Source organism: Trichoplusia ni, chromosome 19 (genome assembly GCF_003590095.1).
Source record: "Trichoplusia ni isolate ovarian cell line Hi5 chromosome 19, tn1, whole genome shotgun sequence".
In the NCBI taxonomy this organism is placed as follows: Eukaryota; Metazoa; Arthropoda; class Insecta; order Lepidoptera; family Noctuidae; genus Trichoplusia; species Trichoplusia ni.
In genome coordinates this window covers 7,849,479-7,870,033 of record NC_039496.1, presented here as the reverse complement: position 1 = coordinate 7,870,033, position 20,555 = coordinate 7,849,479, and the positions used below count along the sequence as shown (strand labels likewise).

Below are 20,555 nucleotides of genomic sequence, written 5' to 3'. Positions count from 1 at the left end.
TAGCACGCCATGGCGCCGGAAGATACTTTTATGTTGGAATGTAGGCAAATGTTTTCTTTTATGTTTCCTTTTGTAGTTGCAAAAACAGGTAGTTTTACCTGACTTGCTAGATTGGTCGGGAGAAAAACCAAGGAGTATTGAACAAAATTGTTAAATTAATTCTAGGTAGGTTTTCTAATAGGCTAATAAATAATATGCAGGTATTATAAGCGTGCACTAGAGAAATCGTGTGTGTGTGTTACTATACAACAACAGGTAAATTGGCAAAAATTTCGTCAGGTAAAGAAACACAGCTTCCTGCGATATCGCGTAGTTCCCGTCCTCCTGTAAATAGGTCATAAAATTGAGTTTCCGCGAGCCGGTGACCCACCAGACAATGGGCGACCACCGCATTGTCTATTGTCATCACCGGCCAGACATGCTGCGATGAATGGGGCAAGTTCATTTCGATCCGGCCCACATTAGCTGTCCGAGTGAAATGCAGATATAGCAAATCCATGCGCACGAACGAGACGTCAGCAAGAATACGGTCTGCGCGGACAGTCGGAATTACCGCTGCTTGAGTTTTGTTTTGGAACGGTCCAGTTGGTTGGCGGGCGGCGCACGAGTCGAACTGTTCCCACGCGCGATACGATTAGCTCGGCGCTGAGTAACGTAACATGAACGGGTCGCATTTCTATACGCGCCGCGCCTCGCCGCGCTCGCACCACCGATAACATCTGCGAAACCGATATTTAGGCCGGCGATAGCGTGATAGGGTTCGAATTCGTGCGCGACATTTCGCCGGCATCGCGCGGCCATGTGATCGCTCCCCGACCGATGGGAGCGAAAATCGAACAAAAAAGCCGCCCGCTAATGTCTACCCCTCCCGGCCGCTACAAAAAAGGGATAAAAAGGTTATTCTTGGAATGCACACATGTGGACGCCGGGTAAACGTGGGTGCTCGTATTGAATCTTCAGTGTTACTAAGATGCCTCGGAGGAGCAGGTGGATGCACCTCGCGGCGGGTGTCGCGCTCGGCGTCACCTTCGGCATGTTCCTCAAGCTGTGTTTGAGGAGCTCGTCCAGGACCACCATCGAGGCGTGTCCGGAATCGGCCAAGCAGTATGTCGAGCCCGACCCGCTGGCCCTGATAGGCTTGCTGCCCAACGAGACTGTTCACAACTCGAACAGGACATTAGTGTTCGTGGGTGTTATGACAGCTGAACAATATTTAGGGTCGCGAGCGAAAGCTGTTTATGAAACGTGGAGTGAGGACTTGCCGGGACGAATAGCATTTTTCAGTTCGGAAGTGTCGCGAGCACCGGGATTGCCTTTAGTTCCTTTGCGTAATGTGGACGACAGTTATCCTCCGCAGAAAAAGTCATTTTTGATGTTGTTGTACATGTATGAGAAATATGGGGATAAGTTTGAGTGGTTCATGCGTGCTGACGACGACGTTTATGTGAGAGGTGACAAGTTAGAGGAGTTTTTGCGTTCGGTGGACAGTAGAAAGCCGCAGTTTATAGGTCAAGCAGGGCGCGGGACGAACGACGAGAGGGATGCCTTGTCGCTGGACTACAACGAGAACTTCTGCATGGGCGGGCCGGGGGTGCTTTTCTCGCGGGAGACTCTGAAGCGCGTGGCTCCGCACGTCAAGTACTGCCTGAAGCACCTGTACACCACGCACGAGGACGTGGAGCTGGGTCGCTGCGTCGCCAAGTTCGCCGGCGTGTCCTGCACGTGGAGCTACGACGTGAGTACTATACGCTACCTTAGGTTTAGTATTCTACGGGGGTTGGATAGTCACAACAAATGACTCGAATTATAAATAAGTAACAAAGCGTATCATAACAGCATTTATTATCGTGTGTTGGACTATCGAAGGTATTACGTTATTAAACACAGTATTTAGATTAATAGGTGCGCGCGTTCTGAATTGTAATAGTTTGACTTTTGTTGCTAATTAGCGAACGCATGATGGAAAACAAATCCTAGCATTGATTGTTGGCTCGTCTGTGTGAGCATTCGTTCAGCCTCGATGCTGTTGAAGCTCCTTTACCTAACAAATACCGAGTAATTGATTAATATTTGCTCTGTCAAAATATTCTTAAGCTGCGATCAATATCAGGTTTTAAGTAGTATTTTTTGCTGATCGATAACGTGCTTATAAAAACTATAATATCCTTATCGGATCTGGTTTGACTGGAAGACCGACTTACGTAAATGGGAAGACTTGCGTGGTTACGATTTGTCTATTTATAAATAAACGAATGTTTAATAATATAAAACTTTGCTACTTACAGTCAAAGTCTTGTCTAAGTTGTATTATTATTTTCTTCTAAATCATGTGTAGTGCATAGCGCAGTGGTCGAGTAACATCTTACGGCGTCGAACTCAATTAAATTCATCCTCATTTAGAGAGGTATCATGGAAACTATGATTGAAGTCTATTTTATTGCAACGAGTACAGCGAAGGAAATCGATTTAACAGCCTTAAAAGTAATTATTCGTCGATTCATTGAGCGTAAATGTTTCTGAGTGGCCAGTGTTTTTCTATTTTAAGAGCACTGACCGCCACTACCTGGCTGTTTGGCTTTACGGTATTTTTTTTATGCGTTTGGTTTACCCACCTTTTTGACACTTTGGTCTTTTTTTACTTCTAGAAAATAATTTATTATTTTGGTTGACTTTTTTGTGTCGCTATACTTTCACTTGCATATTATTATATCGGATAGTGACTTATTTTCTATAAGAATTCATGGTTATCAATATCAATCAGGCATTCTTGTCTTAATTATTATGTAAGGGAAACGGAAAAGGCTTAAAGTAATAAACTTCCATCTCATTAAGAAGGGATTTAAGTGGTTTGAGTTATCCGGTTTTATGGTGCCCGACATAAATTACTTTCTGTACTCAACATCAGGGTTTCAAGAAAAGAATATTTAAAACGAAAAATACAATGTCACAAACCTTTTTTTGGGCTTTTATGAACAGAGCATAAAAAAAATCGCTTAAATTGCATGATAATTTTTAACGACGACTGTATGTATGTATAATGATGGCATTGAGATACTGTTTATATCAATATAGATAAATAAAATTACGTGCAGCTGTAAATCAAGTTGAAAGATTAATGACACAAAATAACTATACAGAGTGTTTCATACTTGATTCATACTTAACGGAATCTTTTTATGTTAAGTATCGATTAGGTAACATTTTTTACAATTTTGTCATTTGGTGAAATCCGTCCAATACTCATAAATTTGATCAAAAGATACGTAAGGTAACATATAATCCTACCAACTTATTGTTTTGGTAATTAGCAACGCGATGGTATAAATTGTTCTTATACTTTCTTATTCAATAATTTTAAAAACGTTTTTAGTATTTCCAAAAAATTAAGTCATATCTGCTTCTAATTTACACATCTAGGCAAAGGCCTCGTACAGACAGGGATTAAGCATCATTCGTTCTATGCTTCCTTGGTACAGTTTCAACATACACTGCCGTACTTTACTTACCAACTCTATAAGTATGATGTGTGCCCGTCGCTCAGCTAAGAAACAATATGAACCGTTACATTTGGACTTGTTTCCACGGCTCGTGTTAATTTAGAGCAATTGCATTATAAAATGAAAGTGTTAGCCTACATTTATTACTTCATGGTGCGGCCTATAGACGTGTGCTTATGTTTGTACACCATCGCGATTTTTCCATGGTAAAGACCTACAAAGTAACTCTATGTGGACTTAATGATTATTCTGTTAAACTATTTTCAGGTAAAGTGAATTTATTACAAAGTTAAGAAAGTTCAAGGCACGTGACGTTTAGGGTCTCATCCGTATTGTTTCTAGGTTTCAGTTTAATTTGTTTTACGTCAGTTAGTTTTATAGCAACTGTTAATGAAATATCATATTATGTCTGGAAGACCTGAAATAATACTGTAAATGTAAATAAACATTCGAAAACAATTTGAACTGAAATAGACTCGGACTGATTTAGAGACAGTCGAATTAAATAGAGGGTTAGTCGGTCATTCACGAGGGTAACTAGTTTTGTTACCAATTCAGATTAAATTATACAATGTGAACTATTTAAATCTCATCGATGGGTTACGGAAAGCGTCGAGAGCGCGAACGAAAATCGCATTTGTAAAATCGATAACCGTCACTACAGACGGTTCTTTTGGACGAATACTTTGTGAAAGAAAAAAATAAACGTCTATGTATTTTAAGGTCCCGTTATGTCACACGATGTCACTAGCCATTTCGAGAGAAAAAAAAGTGACAGATAGACATTGGAGTTTGTAGAACATTTCAATCCTATTTTTTATGAAGCAGTTTTTTAGGAACCCTATGTGTTGTTGTGGGCTATAATCTTTCTCTGAGCCTCAGTAATTTTTGCGTGAACGTGTAACAAACATCTCTACATAGATCCATACATCAACTATTGGAATTGAATAATTGGAAAAAAATCTTTTTCCTGTACTAAAAATAACACGGCTACAAATTAACTCAGTTTTACCGGTAAAAATAACCGTTTACAATCTAGACTTTGCCACCACGTAAGTAACCTAAGGCTACGTTTACATCACAAAGTTCAAGGTGACGCACTGTTTATTTTAACTCGCATTTCCGTAATACTGGTTTACACGAGGTTAGTAAAAAAATGATCGATAGTTAGATTTATTTTTAGGCGGATTTTTATCTTTAACCCTTATTCAATTTAAAATATTAAAAGAAAACTAGTTGATTTGAAAATTTTACTATGGTAACATTAAACAGAGAATATTATAGGTTGTTAATTAGACCTTTTTGAAATCAGTTAATATCGGTGTTTTTGGGGTCGATTCAACATCTTATTTTACTTTTCTTATGTAGTAAAACTATACAATATTTATGTAGAACTCAATTAACCCGTCTAAGAAAGTCACTCAATAACAAAACAATTTAGCCAGTACTGACAGCTACCTGCTAAACAAATATGGCGTCAAAATGACAAATGTAATGTCATTAATATTAGGTGTAGGTCCGTCTTTTTAGAATTATTAATAAGACCTTCGTTTATCTATAAACTTGATTGTAAAATAATTAATTAAGTAGGTAGTAGTAGGTACTCGTGTTGGACAGTTACCGGTAATCAATGTAACCGGTACTTTTAATTACAAATTACAATACTAATGATAACGGTAGCTTCTCAGTGGCTATCTTGCTTAGGGATGAAACTTGGTAAAATTTTAAAATCGATTTCAAATTCTCAAAATTTGCGATGTTTATTATTAATTTATATGTTTTTTTTTTAACTTAAAGAAAATGCTTTTTCGGTTTTTAGTGCTCTAAAATAATTTAATCATTAAATGTTGCCATAACAAAATTTTGTATTTTGCTTGCACATTATAATCGATTTTTAGTCAATTCGAAACACGAAATCAATCAGCTCACTATATTATATTTTATTTGGTAACAATTTTCGCGTCCATTTACTTAATCAAAAATAACACCTTTCTGCTTAACGAAGTATTCCATACATACAAACATGTTTATACATAGACATTAATTAATCCAATTGACACCTCAATATCAAAGCAGAAGAGTTCATTTTCGTAACTCATTAAACCACTAGATAATTTAGTGTATTCAATTAAGGCTATAATTAGAAGTGTTTGCTTCCTCCTGTGAACTTAATATGCACTTAAGGCTATTCTGCTTACGACATGGGTATCATTGTTAGACCACAGTTAGACTACATTAGTATAGTAATGACGGGAGCCATGAATACAGATCGTTATCACGATGCCCGGTGCATAAAAAATATAGGGTTGACACTTGACGGACACTAGAAAGATTTAATAGATTTTTTTTGGGACTCGATAAATTTTTTTTTTATAAAATTTCATTTTATAATTAGTACTGTTTTAATTCTAAAGACACAAAATATTATGGGCTTATCGACAGTTAAAAAGCTTTTTTTCGCGTTACACTCATGTTAGGGTACTAATTGCTTTTTTGCGTAAAGTCTAAAACTATACCTAAGGGAATGATAATTGTGTGTTTGTAACTCAGTATACAACGGCTTGTTTTATCAGATATGGTTCCAAGAGTCTACGTTACTTTCCTTAAGGCTCTCACTTTCTTTTTGTTCGTGGGTTCAAGTTTTTTCTAAAGGACGGCTCTCATATTTTTTGCTGCAACCGCAAGCAGTCTGTGGCTTTGTCAGACCTTATTAGTACAAACCTTGTTTAACATACCGCATCTATTACGATTTCTTCCTATCATTCTGTTTTTGTAAACTTAAGCTTTCTTATATATTTTTTGTTTTTTTGACGACCCTAGCCTCTGACATAAGAATCGGGTACTGAGCTAACGGTGAGTAGACATGAGTGTGTCTCAATTAAATTAAGTGGCACTAGCTAGTCCCACATACACTAATCTCAAGTACATATTAAGTACTGCGTTAAGTGTATGAACAGTTTTGCGTATCTGCATAACACGCTTTTCTTGTGTAGCATAATACAGTCTAACAACTTGCTTGTCTAACTTGTACTTGAGTAATTAAAGCTGATTTAATACTGGTGTCGTTGTGGCCTTGCGGTTCAATGTATGGACTTGTCTGCACGAGGTACAGGTTCGATCCTAAGGCTCGCAAACTAATAAAGTTACTTACAAATGATAAAGAAAAACATTGTAAAAAAAACTTAATTAAAAGTATTGTAGTCTGTAACGGCCAATCCGTAGTCAGTTAGTCGGTGTCGGGTGTTCCCTATATGGGATAATGCCTGTGTCTAGCAGTGGGACATTTATAGTCTGGTATTATTATATTTTACACCATGACTTGGGATTATCGTCGTACAGCTATTTAATAGTCCTGTGTCTCTTGACTGTGTAATTAGATACTTGGAAGTCTAAAATAGGGTAATGTGCACTTTCTTGTAACCGTATTTGGTATTACCAAGTATCTTATTACTTCTTGAAAAATATGTAGATTCGTTTTATTTCATGGACGCGTTGAACACATTATTCTGATGATTGTACTTCGTTGAAATAACATCATAACGTGTTGTGTAACTTCCGAAAGCCTTCACTTTACATAATTGTTTTGTCTTAGAATTATTCAAATTATTCATTCAAGGTGGTTAAAATAATTTTATGCTGTTAAGTAAAAGCTTACATAATTAGAAGTCAATTTTAATATGGGGTAATAAATAAATACCTAAAATGTTAAGTATAAGAAACGATTAATCTAAAACTAAAATTAAACTATCAAATGCGCAGATTAATGAATTAGTTCTAATGAAAATTTCTAGAGATTTATTCGAACTTGTTGTTTGGAATATATAAGTTACCAATAAACATTGAAATGAAACTACTTTTAAGGATTTTATGGCGGTTTAATTTTTGATTTTAGTTCCCGCCGTTTCGACACCTTTGCAGGTATCATGGTCACGGGCAGACTCAACCCGCGGGAATGTCGGTAACTAAAATCAAAAATTAAACCGCGATAAAATCCGTAAAAGTAGTTTCATTTCAATGTCTAACATTCGCGTAAACCTAAGAAACCACTACTACTAATAAACATTTTTTAATACTTCTTTTTGCATAAGAATCGGACACAAGACACACCTGCTAATAATGTCCTCCAAATAATTCTAATGCTCGCATGCATGCCCACTTAAGTTCGATGTACCCGTTTGACGTTGTTTCAATTAATTTGTATTCAAAACATTAGCACTCGTCTACAAACGGAACTAATGCACTAAGTTTTAGTGTGTTGTTGTCTTGACGCATTTATAACCGAATATTGATTGTAAACTATCTTACATATACGTCATCAAAATTTTTGGATTACGTCAATCAGATTCAGGTGGTCGGTTAAGTCGTTCTATCTTGGTCAGATTTGATTGTAAAGTAAAGATTAAGATTTAAATTAGTTCGGATCTAAGATGTAATTCTTCAGTGTAAGATCAAGATCAAAAAGCAAATTTATATTAAGCTAAGATAAGCTACAGATTAATTGAAATTATAGGAGCAAAAATGCCTTCTACTTTTTTTAAAACTTTAAAGTTCAAGCTAATTTACATTTTTATCACAAATAATAAAATTCAATTAAGATATTTCTCAGCGTACGAGTAAGCTCTCTCGTGCTCAAGTATTCGTAATAGCATATTAAAGTATCAAAGCAACCCCGGCGCGATGGTTGTGCAATCGCAACCGGTTTTTGTAACCGCAAGCAGTTTTTGCGACCACGTGATCTACAGAAACGGCCGGCATACACTAGAATACCATGAAGGCATGAAGATTAAAACATAAAAATGCAAGGAGTTTGTATGTGCGGCATTTCATATCTTTCAAGTTTACATGACATTAATATCCTTCGTAGAAATGATTACGATGCTCCTTAAATGTAAACAAGTTTTGATCTGAGATCTTAGATTCAGATGACAGTTTGTATCTATATAACGTGTTAATATACATGAATAAATCCAATTACGGACTTACAAAAGTTGAGCAAGAACATTACCGTGTAGATTTAATTATATTTGCATTAAAAACATTCTCACTTGACACCATCATACTTTCTTGTAAGGGAAACAATTGTTTATATTTTAGTTATTTTAAATCGTATTTTCACGATGTTATGTAAAGAATTCCATCATTAAACCGTAGGTCATATAGTTTAACCATGGCTAAACCATTCTTCCTCATGGCTAAGGTATGTCATGATTGAAAAACATCGACTACGTCTGCATAAATTGTTTTTATGTTTAAAACATTCCTAAGTACAGTTTCACGATTGTAGTCGACGCCAGTACTAAAAGGATAACATTGCTTGTTTGTTAATCGAATTTCTGCGTGAGACAATACAATGTCCTGACACCCAGGATACAGGTTTTATACAGATATTTATTTTTAAAGCTTTGCACCTAGATTTGTTGTCGTATATTGGAGTATTGTGGAGTAATTATGAAGAAACTCGAAAAACTTACATTTCAAATTGTAGTATTTTGAATGAAATCACATATTATGTAATAACGATTTAATACCATCACTTTTAAATGTCAATCCTGAGAAGAAATGTCGAAGCAAACTCAGGAGTCAGAACTGGTCCAAACTCTTTCTGTATAAACACATTTATGTAGACTGCACACATAAAACTAATTATAGTCTAATTTATTTGAGAACGAGACAGGAAATGATCTAGACTCAAAAATATAGGTACAAGCGACAGCTATCTGAATTTCTCTATTTATTCGTGAATGCAGTGCAGTGTTATGCAGTAGCTTCCTACAACATTTATTTAGCTAACCAAACACGTCACGGTTTGCGGGCCAGATAAGATAGCCTGAATCTTACACGGTTCTGGTCTGCGGGCCGCGTGTATCACGATAATAATAACTAGCCGAGAAAGGGAAAGTCACTAATAACAGCAGAGTCATTAGTGACGCCCCCAATTAGTAACATATCTGATAAATATAAACATGCAGTTTAGCTCTTGAACATGACGCAAAGTTGGAGTAATAATAATAGTGAAACTACGACAATAGTGGATACAAAACGTAAACTTCGGAATTTTGATTTTGCTGGATAGTATTCAGTTGAATATTTGTTAGGACTAGAGGCCAAAAAAATTGGGGCATAAGATTTAGGTAAGGATAGCCTTCTTTAACAGTTACGATGTTACAAGTTACATAGAACAGTTGGTTTTGATAATTCTGTATTTCTTCATGCAGTGCCCATTGACACTAGATTTTTCCCCGTAGTCAATAGTTTGTCTTTATTGAACAATACTTGCACAGAACGTGTCTAAAAGACATTATTCCCTATGAGTGTTCTATAAATACACTTATAGTAAATAGTAACAATGTTAATTCAAATAAAACAAAGGACTACATTGTTGTTATGTAAACTCCTTTGTATAAAATCGTACGCTGTTTGTTTCACGTTACATAATAAACTCCAAACTGTCTAGTTTGTTAAAAATAAGAATTGTTTTACAAAATGTGTGTAAATGACTAATTTGACATAAATAATAATTTAATGTTGCGTCTGTGTAAATTATGCGAAGTTGGACAATCGTAGAATAGTGAACGTCAACACAATTGATCCAAGTGTATTGACTTGCTTGTTCATTAGTCGGCACGTGTGTGTTATTATTTCACAATAGTTTCTAAATAACACTTGTTTTGAAGCTAGGTAAATTGTAGGTTGATTCTTTCTTATTTAACGTGAAATTGCTCATATTATTTGCCAATATATTTTATCAAGATTGATAATAATTAATGATTAATATTTTTGAATTCGGTTGTATGTTATTGTTGCTAAAACACATTATTATAGCTCAGTATACTTACTCTTCTTTCCATTTTAAGCAATTGTAGAGTAGAAGACTTACCATTCCTCGTTGACTAGACAGCATCATGGTTACTTAAACAGGTGATAGTATACACCAAGGTTTCATTCAGTCAATCAGGTTGCATCCGTAACAAAATTAATATCTTTGATTTACATTTCTCTTCTCTCGTATTTCCTCTTCTAGTATTAAGTACTATCCATTAATTTATTTTGCACAGTGCAGTCATGTATTTAGTATCAGTGTTCGCTCGAGAAATGTCTTTATTATCAAATCTGTATTAAATTGTAGGTTACGTGTAGGTACGCAGTGATATCTTATCTGCTACAGTGACGCTACAAAGGCCATGTGCGGACAGACGACTGTCTAAACTTAACTTGTAAAATACAAAGTTCGTAGTACTATGGTGTTAGTGCTTGAAGAATATCGGAATTGTTATTATATTATACCCAAAGGTTGACTGGAAGATAATACCTCGCGACATTCAGTCCGTCTTATGTACCACAAAGTTCCGTAACCAAAGTATAATACGGTCATAAATTTGTTTAGTGAGAAATTAATTAACTGAACCGCACTCTCAAATTTATTTTTGATTTAACTGATTTGTTTTTCTTGTGCCTATTATATACTTATCAGAAACATAAAGGCAAAATGGCTACAAAAAGTTAGATTTTTTGGACGTCATTTTTCAAAAACATGTTGTTCTGTCAACTTAACCAACGTAAACGAATTTGACAGAAATTAATCCGATTCATCAGTTTATTTAACTCATCCAATTCTAGAGTATGTAACTATTAATTCCGCTTCAGTAAGCAAATATTAATATTATGTAATTTCATTTGTTTTTCAATCCGAAAATGATGCAATTTAATATCCTATCAGCAATTGCAAAACAACTTCTGAGCTTAGAAAATAAAGGCTAAGAAGAATATGCGAACTCTATTTCAGTTGTGGGACAAATATTTATGTGTCAGTGAAAATGCCGTTGGATAAATAAGTCAAAGTTTACGACTTAATAAAATGAGCATTTTTCACTTAACATATTTTAAATAACTTCCTATCTAATAAAATTAAAGAACTCGTATTTTTTTCTGTTAAATTATCTTTATCATGAACAAGTCAAGAATAACGTGAACGATAAAAATTATCTTTAAACTTACTAAATTAGGATTTTGATATAAATACCGAATAATTCTACAGTCATAAAAAAGATAACGGCTTTCAAAAACTAAATGTGTCATTTATTTAACACGAAATATCTATCAGACATGATTGACTAAATTGCATCGTGCGCTCAAATACCTATTTTAAGTACATACTTAAAATAGGTGGTATGTAGGGAGTATGTATCACCAATTATTTATTTAAAGAAAAACCCTGAAAGCTTAATTCTTCAGTAACATGTTCAGTATCCGTCTTGTAGTTTATTAAGTAATGATGAATATGTATTTTTTTCTGAAAACATAAATGGATCAATTTACAGTGAATGGAACTTACGCGTATCGTCTCATCTGTGTATAAATTTTGCGATATTGTTACGTCAGAAACCGTCACCTTAATTTTAGAGCATTTTATCTTATCTTAATACGTGTCTTATATTTTTTAATATATCATCAACCTGACGGACTTAAATGATTTTGATGTTTTATAGCCAGTCATCATCCCTATTGTGAAAGCATGCTAGCAATTCACAAACTACACAAACGTCTTTCTTCCACCTCTGCAATAATACTGCCATATTACTTTAGGGGGTCGCCGTAATTTTTGTTTAATTTTTGCCCAACTGTCTATTGTCCAAATTGCTGAACAACATCGTTTTTCAAAACGGTGCCAGTAATAGCAACTAGCTCCTAAATTGTTCTGAATTTTCTACTTAACAAATAATTAAGATACTTTAGATACCCAATAAAAGCTTGCAGTTAACCGATAAATATAAAGTACATTGTTATAGACATTTCTTTATTAGGAACCCAACCTTATTTCCCTACTGTATTCATATTTGTACAATAAAAGGTCGCCTTTTTACGAATATCTTGGCAACAATTATCGGTGGTGCTAAACTCCTAAACAGATGCAATGCAGTTGTTTATCTGCCTGAGTGCTTATTGTATTTGGACATGGTTTGTTGGCATTATGTATTCTTCTCGATACATTACAGGTGCTTAGTATTTGTAGTTTTATGCTTTAGCTCTTTAGCGGCTAGCTGTGAAAGACTCTTAAGAGGTGCTTTTTAGTTTTTTTTTCTGTCTTAGCATTGGGCTATTCTTTTTTATAAAACATATTTTAGAATCATATTTTTACATTTAAAATTCGAGACGTGCCTTAAAAAATATCGCCTGTTCATATAACTTCAAATACTTCAATACACTTAACAAAATCCGTTGGACGGCTTAACTTTAAATCTGATAACGCGTGGATTCCCAATTCTGCAGATAAATTGCTACTTGTGTGCGAATGTCTTGCGGTTTTGATATCGTTTCGTCAGATTGATTCCTGACATATCTTGTTACTAAGTTAACTTTCAGAAATGCAAGCGAAGTTTAGATATGTTATAAGCGGTAGTTTGGTAAACGAATGAATGTTTGAAACCAAACTTTTATGACATAATAAGTTACTGACAAAGAATAGAACACTGATAGTTTAGCAGTATGATCACCGAGCTGCCAACTCAAAGATCGTATGTTCGAATCCCGGCACACACCGATGTCTTTTTAAATGTGCGTATTATAAAGGAATTCTCACTTGCTAAAAGCGGCGAAGGAAAACCAGTAGAAACCCGAGAATTTCGCAAGGGTGTGCGTCAAGCCACGTCTCGTCGTCCTCTGACATCATATTGTAAGTAAAAAAAAGAAGAACGAATTAGAGGGTAACCTGTGGCTTTCTTGAATATATTAGGATATATCTTATCAACGCTATAAAAATCAGTGCTAACCAAACAACAATAAAAATCTATTCTAGTACATATCTAAGCTTAGGTGTTTTCGCATTTATTTTTACCCTAGCCATAGCGATAAAAACAGGTCTGTCCTGTACATTATCGATAGTAATCTCCTAGTAGCGGGTCCTCGTCATAAGGAACTGGGTAGTGATGCGCGGTAGTGGGCCTGCGCCTGCGCACCATTACTGTATCGGTATTGTGCTCCGGCACTTATCGTGAAGTTCCCGACTATCTCGTAAAGGGTTATGAGAACTTGCGAAATGGAAGATAGACATAAATAGGGTTGGCAAGTTGTAAAAAACAGTCATATAATTATATTGTCTGATATTGTTTATTAATTGATCGTACACTCATATTTGACTGACTCTTTAGTAGTATTGATACGCGCGGTACGGGAAAAATCAAGGTAACTCAGGTAGATCTAGCAGTTGATGGCTTCTTTTACTAATCATCATCATCGGCCCAGCGTTTCTATCGGCCTTCCGATTGAGCTAAGTACCAGTGTTTTACAAGGAGCGACTGCCTATCTGACCTTCTTAACCAATTTGCCTGGGCAACATGATACCCCTTAATTAGGCTTCTTTTACTAATATTGATTTAATTTTTTGTTCAGTAGTTATTAATCGTGAACTAAAAATAATATATTTTATTTCGGATCATCCTTATTTTTCCATACCTATTCATTGACGTCTCAATATAATTTGATTTGGCGAATCATCATCATCATCAGCATTTTAGTGTTCCACTGCTGGACATAGGCCTCCCCCAATGTGCGCCAAAGCGCCCCGTCTTCGGCTTACCGCATCCAGCGTCCGCCTTCAGAATACTCCATAAATATTCATTTTGAGTATTTATTAGTATATATTTGAAGATCTGACAACCCTACTAAGGTTTGTTGACATGATATGTCTAGCTGTATGAATGCTGGCTGTATTTACAATAGCTATCGTTCATGTTTATAAAGACAGTGTTTAAGTTAACTCTCAAGGACAAGTCAGTTCCCTTTATCGCGTTAATTGTTCTGTGTCATTGGGTTATTTATTCTCGTATCTTATTATTTGCTTATTATTGCTGTATGAAAGTTAAAAATATATAAATTTGCATATATTGATTGAAACACCATTCTGTTGTTAAAAATATTAAAAGATCTGTTTTAAGAGGACCTAATTTTTGATCAAATGAAATAATTTATTACTTTAGCTAAGTATTTAACTAAATAATAATATAAATAAATGTTACTTGCTAACTAAAAACAATCTAGGTTTTTCAACCCAAAGCTATCTTAAGGTCAAGAACACGCAAAACATTTTACTGAATTTAGCTTTTTTAGATATTATGAGGTACCAACTAACTCATTAAATTACGTAATGAACTGATAATTATAATATACCTAACGCTTAACCTTAACTCATAGTGATATAGGTACATAATGTACATACCTACGTGTGCTATTATTATAGATAACAAAATTATGAAATAGAAATAGAATCTACAAATGTGTTTCAAATGATAGACGAAAGAGATAAGTTCGAAATTCGAATGTTATGATAAAACTACGCTCGCTGTGACGTCAGAGTCTACATGTCATAGAGTGACGTCACATACGATTCGCGAGATAGTAATTATAGGGAAATGATGTGTCACTGGAGTAATGACCTTAAAGTTACATCATTGTAGTTCAGGAAGATAGAGATGTCGCTCTACGCCGGTTACTACGTCGTCTCACTTCCACAACCTATATTGCAATCAGAGATTATTCAAGGCGGGTTTGCATTTTTTTTTCAATTTCTAGAAGATTTTTTTTAATATCGTGGAGTTATTAAATTTTCGGCACCCATTTATAGAATTGTTGTTGAAGGTAGATCTCTTGTAATGGCGAATGCTTAATATTGTTTTAGGATGACAAAAACGTCTCTGCTGGTTTAATTCTAACCTTTTTATAATTCTATAGAAATAAAAAAACAGGCTGGACAGGAAATGTATTAGATATTCCAATTTTAAATAAGGAGAAATGATATTTGTTATCTTTACACACAGCGCGAAGGAATTAAATTATTCTTATTTATTCATGGATCTTTATTGCTACTTTTAATGACTAATAGACAATTTTATTCACTCCATTTATAGACCAATTAATGTCATTTATTAGCAAACACATAAATCAGTATGAAATCACTTGTTAAGTTTCTTGTTTATTTCCAAACTAAAGCTGTCGGGGGATATATTTAAATAACTATAAATTAACTAACTAACTAGTTAATTATTTGCGGTAAGTTTATCCAAATATAAGTTACATAATAAATCGCGCTCTAAGATATTCTCCACTTTTATTATCTTAACGGTAATCGGTAAACACAATAAGAGAAAGTTAAAAATCGACGCAAAAAACAACGATACTTATGAATCGAATACAATAATATTATCTCAATTTTTTTTGCGAATACTTACAATTTACACTTATAGCTATATGGCTGACAACGTAGTTATCAGTGCCTGTTCTGTAGGTGAGCTACACGCACACACGCACACTCACAGACACACGGACAGACGTAAGCGTGATTCACTCTCAGCTCAAGTGATCGTGAAGTAATTACTACGGGACAGTGAACTGCACGACAGACTAGATTATACCAACTGTAATTGATAGATTTTTATTCTATTCATAGATAAAAAGTTCCAGTTAAAAAAGAAAATAAGTTAGTAAAAATATGTATACTTGGGTATTTCATAGATTCATCAGACCAGGCTCCTGAAGGTAGAGTTAATGTAAAAAAAGCTTGATTTGAATTTATTTATAATATGAAACATCAAAAAATCCCTGTCGCTTCGGTGAATGGAAATAAACAACTTATCCAAGAAAGACGCACGTTGATGTAAAATTTTCTTTCTCGTACGAAGTTTGCTAAGATTAGCGCGGAATATTCATGTTAGAAAGCATAAATGGTCTAAAACCAATACGTCAATAGTTGACAATAGGTTTGAATCTTTACATCGTGTAATGACGACGTTCGATAGAAATCAAGTTTCTTGTAAATAATTGTCATTCTTACGTTTATGCATTGATAGATGCAAGCCATGAATCTCAACGCCATAAAAGTCCATACTCATTCATATAATAAACACGACTTGCAAAATATGCACATAAGAAGTTTTAGTTTTTGTTATTCCATTAGAAAAGTCTTATTTACGTTTCAAATAAAGATCAAAACAAAGCAAAGCAGAAAAGAATTATATTGAATAAGGTACCTATACAAAATTGCCGTTCGAAACAATATCAATTTTACCGCCATTAAACTCTAATTGACTTATACGTTTTACAGTGATTTTACAGGCACATAAAATGTAAGAATAACCTCTATTTTACCTGTGTACACTATTAAAAGAGGAATGTATGACGACACTGACGAATTGACGACACTCGAGCATTGTGGAGTTGTTTCATAAACGTCATTAGCATTCCCGCCATTTTCCTCCAGTGTTGCCGTTATATTGTCTGAGATTTAGTGAAACGTCTCAGTGATATTATGAGGAATTGTGCAGAAGTATTATTGCCAACCGCAATTTAAAATATTTTGATGAACAATAAGAATTAATTTGATTATTATATTTAATAAACTTTGCTTAATTTACATGCCATTCTCAAATTTAATTACTGTTAACACATAAGTAAAAACAGTTATTATTGTAAATTATAGGTTAATATGCGGATGTAAATTATTGCGTAGGTTGAGACGCTAAACATTACATTAATGTAACATAAAGATATCATAGTGTCAGCTAAAATTGCTTTGCCAAACAACTTGTCACAAATGCAATATTACACAGCAGCTAATATTAAAACTCGTTTGGTCACTTTTGATAACACAATAACTGTTCGGTATTCATAATACCTAGACGTTAGTTCCTAGAAAATTATTTTATCGCTTATATAAAGATAGACACAAACATTATCTTTTTTTTAAGCATTACCTTTTATTGTTGACACAAGAAAGACTTGTGGTAGGCAAATCTAGCATTGTCGCGGTGGTCTGCTGAAGCTTTCCCGTTCGTTTAGGATCAGTAAACATAATGGTAAATACTCCATAATTTGTATGAGTCAGTTAGGCATTCTTATCATTAACAATTATTTCTGGACGATATTCCGAGAAAAACAAGCAAATTGAGGGCTCTTGCCTGTCTGTCATTTAAAGTAGCGCTTACGAGAAGTATCCATAGTAAACCAACTTATTGTAACTCACGTCAATGATAAAAATACTTGTGAAGTTTGCAAGGCCGTGGTAAGAAATAAAATCAAATTATGACGGTTTAAAAATAACTTACAAAAAACTATTTTACATACATGCGGGCTAAAAGCAGGTTTGTTTTTTTTTATCAAATTAAACTTTTTTCGGTTTTGTATGGACGTTTAAGAATGTACACGATATATTATGTCGATACCCTTTAGGGTTACCAACTGTTTTATTTTTTTCTCTCTCGACTCACATGGCTGAGAATATTTGCAGTCCAAATAAATTCTCAGGGATTTAATAATGTTTACTTGCAATTTATTATTTAAGCACTTATGTGTATTGTTCTGTCTGTTTTATTAATTGCAAACAGTGGATTAAGTTTTTTTGTTGACTATGGATGGGTTAAAATATTCGCCACTAGTGACCCACCTCAGGGCAAAGGTTGTTCTTTCCTCCTTCCATTTATTCTATCTATGGCTAACATCGCCTTGTTTTGTGAAAATAAAAAGGGTTCGCTCTCTTATTTTCTTCTCTTCCTCTTCTTTTTCTTAATGACCGATTTCGTTACCTTTGCCCAAAATGACAATGAAATATGAGAACCTATTAGTTGTTAAAAATATGTTTACATGCACAAACGTCGCAGCAAGGATTGTCAGTCAAGCTATGCAAATCACACCATTTAAATCATAATTTGTTTGACTGACATTTACATGTAGCAAATTATGTTGCATTAAAGAATAAAACTTGCTTTGTGGACCGCCTTTAGAGCTAAACGATCATACAATTATTTTATGGATCCATATTATGTTAAACCAGTTTGCAGAAAATTACGGGCACTTAAATCTATCTGGGCCAATGGTGGAGGCATGTTGAGAGTGATCTTACTAGGCATGTAATGTACGAGGTGAAGGAAGAGTATCTGTAAAACATGTTGCTGTGGGGCGATGTCTTGATTCTATTAAAGCAGTGACTAAGCTTAGTTGTAGTAGTATTTACCTTGTTCGTTATGCTGGTTACATAGTCATTTTCCTGGTTTCCAAGAGTTTGTTCAATCTAATATTTAATTGACGAGTTGAATTTTTTTAAATGACTTAGACCTAAAACATAGCAGTTTTAGGTTACATAACAATGCTAGTACATGTTATCATTGAATTTTACAAAGTTTATTGTTGATGGAATAAAAGTTACTGCCAATAAAGAACTCTTGCAAAGCCATAAAGACAGGTTTTTTACGAATATCGCAAAATTAAGAAACCTATCGGCTTTGGCTTACAAAAGAGTAGCAAGTTTACAAAAGAGTTATTAATACTGGCAAGTAGATGTCCCAATGCTAGGCCTCTTCCAATATATAGAAGTTTTGTTCTTTAATCACCACACTAGCTCACCGCGGGCTGGAGGTTCCAGTAGGATACTATAATAATTTCGCGGTTGTTTGCGAAAGCCTTCTCGCATGGCTCCCGACTAAAGGAAACGGGGAAGCATTCCAGTAGTTTTAGGCGGTAGGAGTTCCGCAGGGTGAAGGAGGTCCATGAGGAATTCCACTGTATAAAAAAATACTATAATAATTGCGTGTGATAAGTTATCACCATGTTTCGGAAATGTCTCTTGCAGGTCTCTCCATTATGTTTTCTAAGATAGTTATTGCTAATAGCTAATTGATAATCTTATTTGTGCGACGTTACGTAAGTGCGAGAAGCCCAGTGTCAAATGTCAATGTCGGTGTCTTGTTGGACAAACTAACAACATCGTCAACATCCTTGGCAATATGACACGTAAGACAAATTACTGTGACGCTACTTAGGTCCAAAAGCAATACTTTAATTATGCTCGTGTTGCTTATATAGTCAAGCTTTTTGTGATGCCTAATTAATGATAGCCGTGGTCATGTACTTGTTACAACTGCTGAATAAAAAAAACCGTCTGGCATAGCAGGTGACTGGAAGGTGTTAATTCATTTTCAAACTATTTCTATACCAAGTAGCATTGGCGGTTACGAAATTTAGAATAATTTGCGCAAGTTTTAATTTAGAATATTGTGAAAATAGGTTCTACATAAAATAAGGTCTATCATGTCACAGTACTATATGATATTTTGCTTTTTCCAGTGTTCAAATATTTCATAGTTAGTTTTTTCTCGAGATCAAAGTTTTATAACGATCAATTCTCTAGTTTATCCGTAAGATGTCACAGACGAGGATGTAGACTAAGTTTCTTCCTTATTCACAACATTAGTGTGGATACTTAATTTAGTAACATCTAACCAGGTTAGGCATCAAACTACATCGCTAAACAGCATGAATATTCGGCGCGTTACAAAGATAATTAGCATAATGTTATTCTCTTTACCTCGTTATATTCGAGCACAGATTTTATCAATAAGTGCATCATTATACCAGTTTTCGAAAACGGGGAATCAGAAGACAATGGTAATGTTTTTATTTCTCTTTTACGTTGAATTCGATGATGTATTTAACTTGCATATTGTGTTTTAAAGTGATAAGAGGAAGTAACGAATGGTAAATCTATTTCAGATTTAATAAAAGCATCTTAAAATGCTTTCAAGTGGGTTTTGACAAAAACTGTTTATGTTTTAATTGACATTATGAAGAATTTAAAAGATTGTAGTGGAAGAGGTATGCTAGCAGAAAATTTTGGGACAAATCTGAATTAAAATTTTATTATTCTGTTAATATTAAAAAAAAAATGCCGATAACTAACAGGACTTCAAATTATTTAATAAATAAAAGCTTATTTTTAGAATATTTCTTATCGATGTATTCACAAGTATTTGACCTCTGATTTGGTCTCCGTTCCGCGTCGCAGATCACTGACTCAAATTGGGTGTACTCAAACCGAAACAATTGAGTATTAAGATGTTGAACGTGATTTATACTTCCTACGTCTAGGTACAGCGTTAAGGTGGGTTTTCACTGACTACAGAAGTATATAGAACTAATTATCCTAAATATAAGGTTCCGAAAAGGTAGAGCCTTCCATAATTGCGCTGCTATTTAATATGACGAATTGTACCATTGTACCACACAGATCCATGTAAT

General features: G+C 34.5%; 1 protein-coding gene across 1 annotated transcript in view; it reads left to right on the top strand.

Annotated features, from left to right (window-relative positions):
• The first annotated feature begins 571 nt into the window (after window positions 1-571).
• The window catches only part of LOC113503593 (chondroitin sulfate synthase 1), a 53,113-nt gene continuing 33,129 nt past the window's right edge, over window positions 572-20,555 (top strand). The window contains exon 1 of the mRNA XM_026885642.1: window positions 572-1,735. Within this exon, the coding sequence (XP_026741443.1) occupies window positions 971-1,735 (765 nt within the window). The 5' untranslated portion in view covers window positions 572-970. The remainder of the gene's footprint in view (window positions 1,736-20,555) is intronic.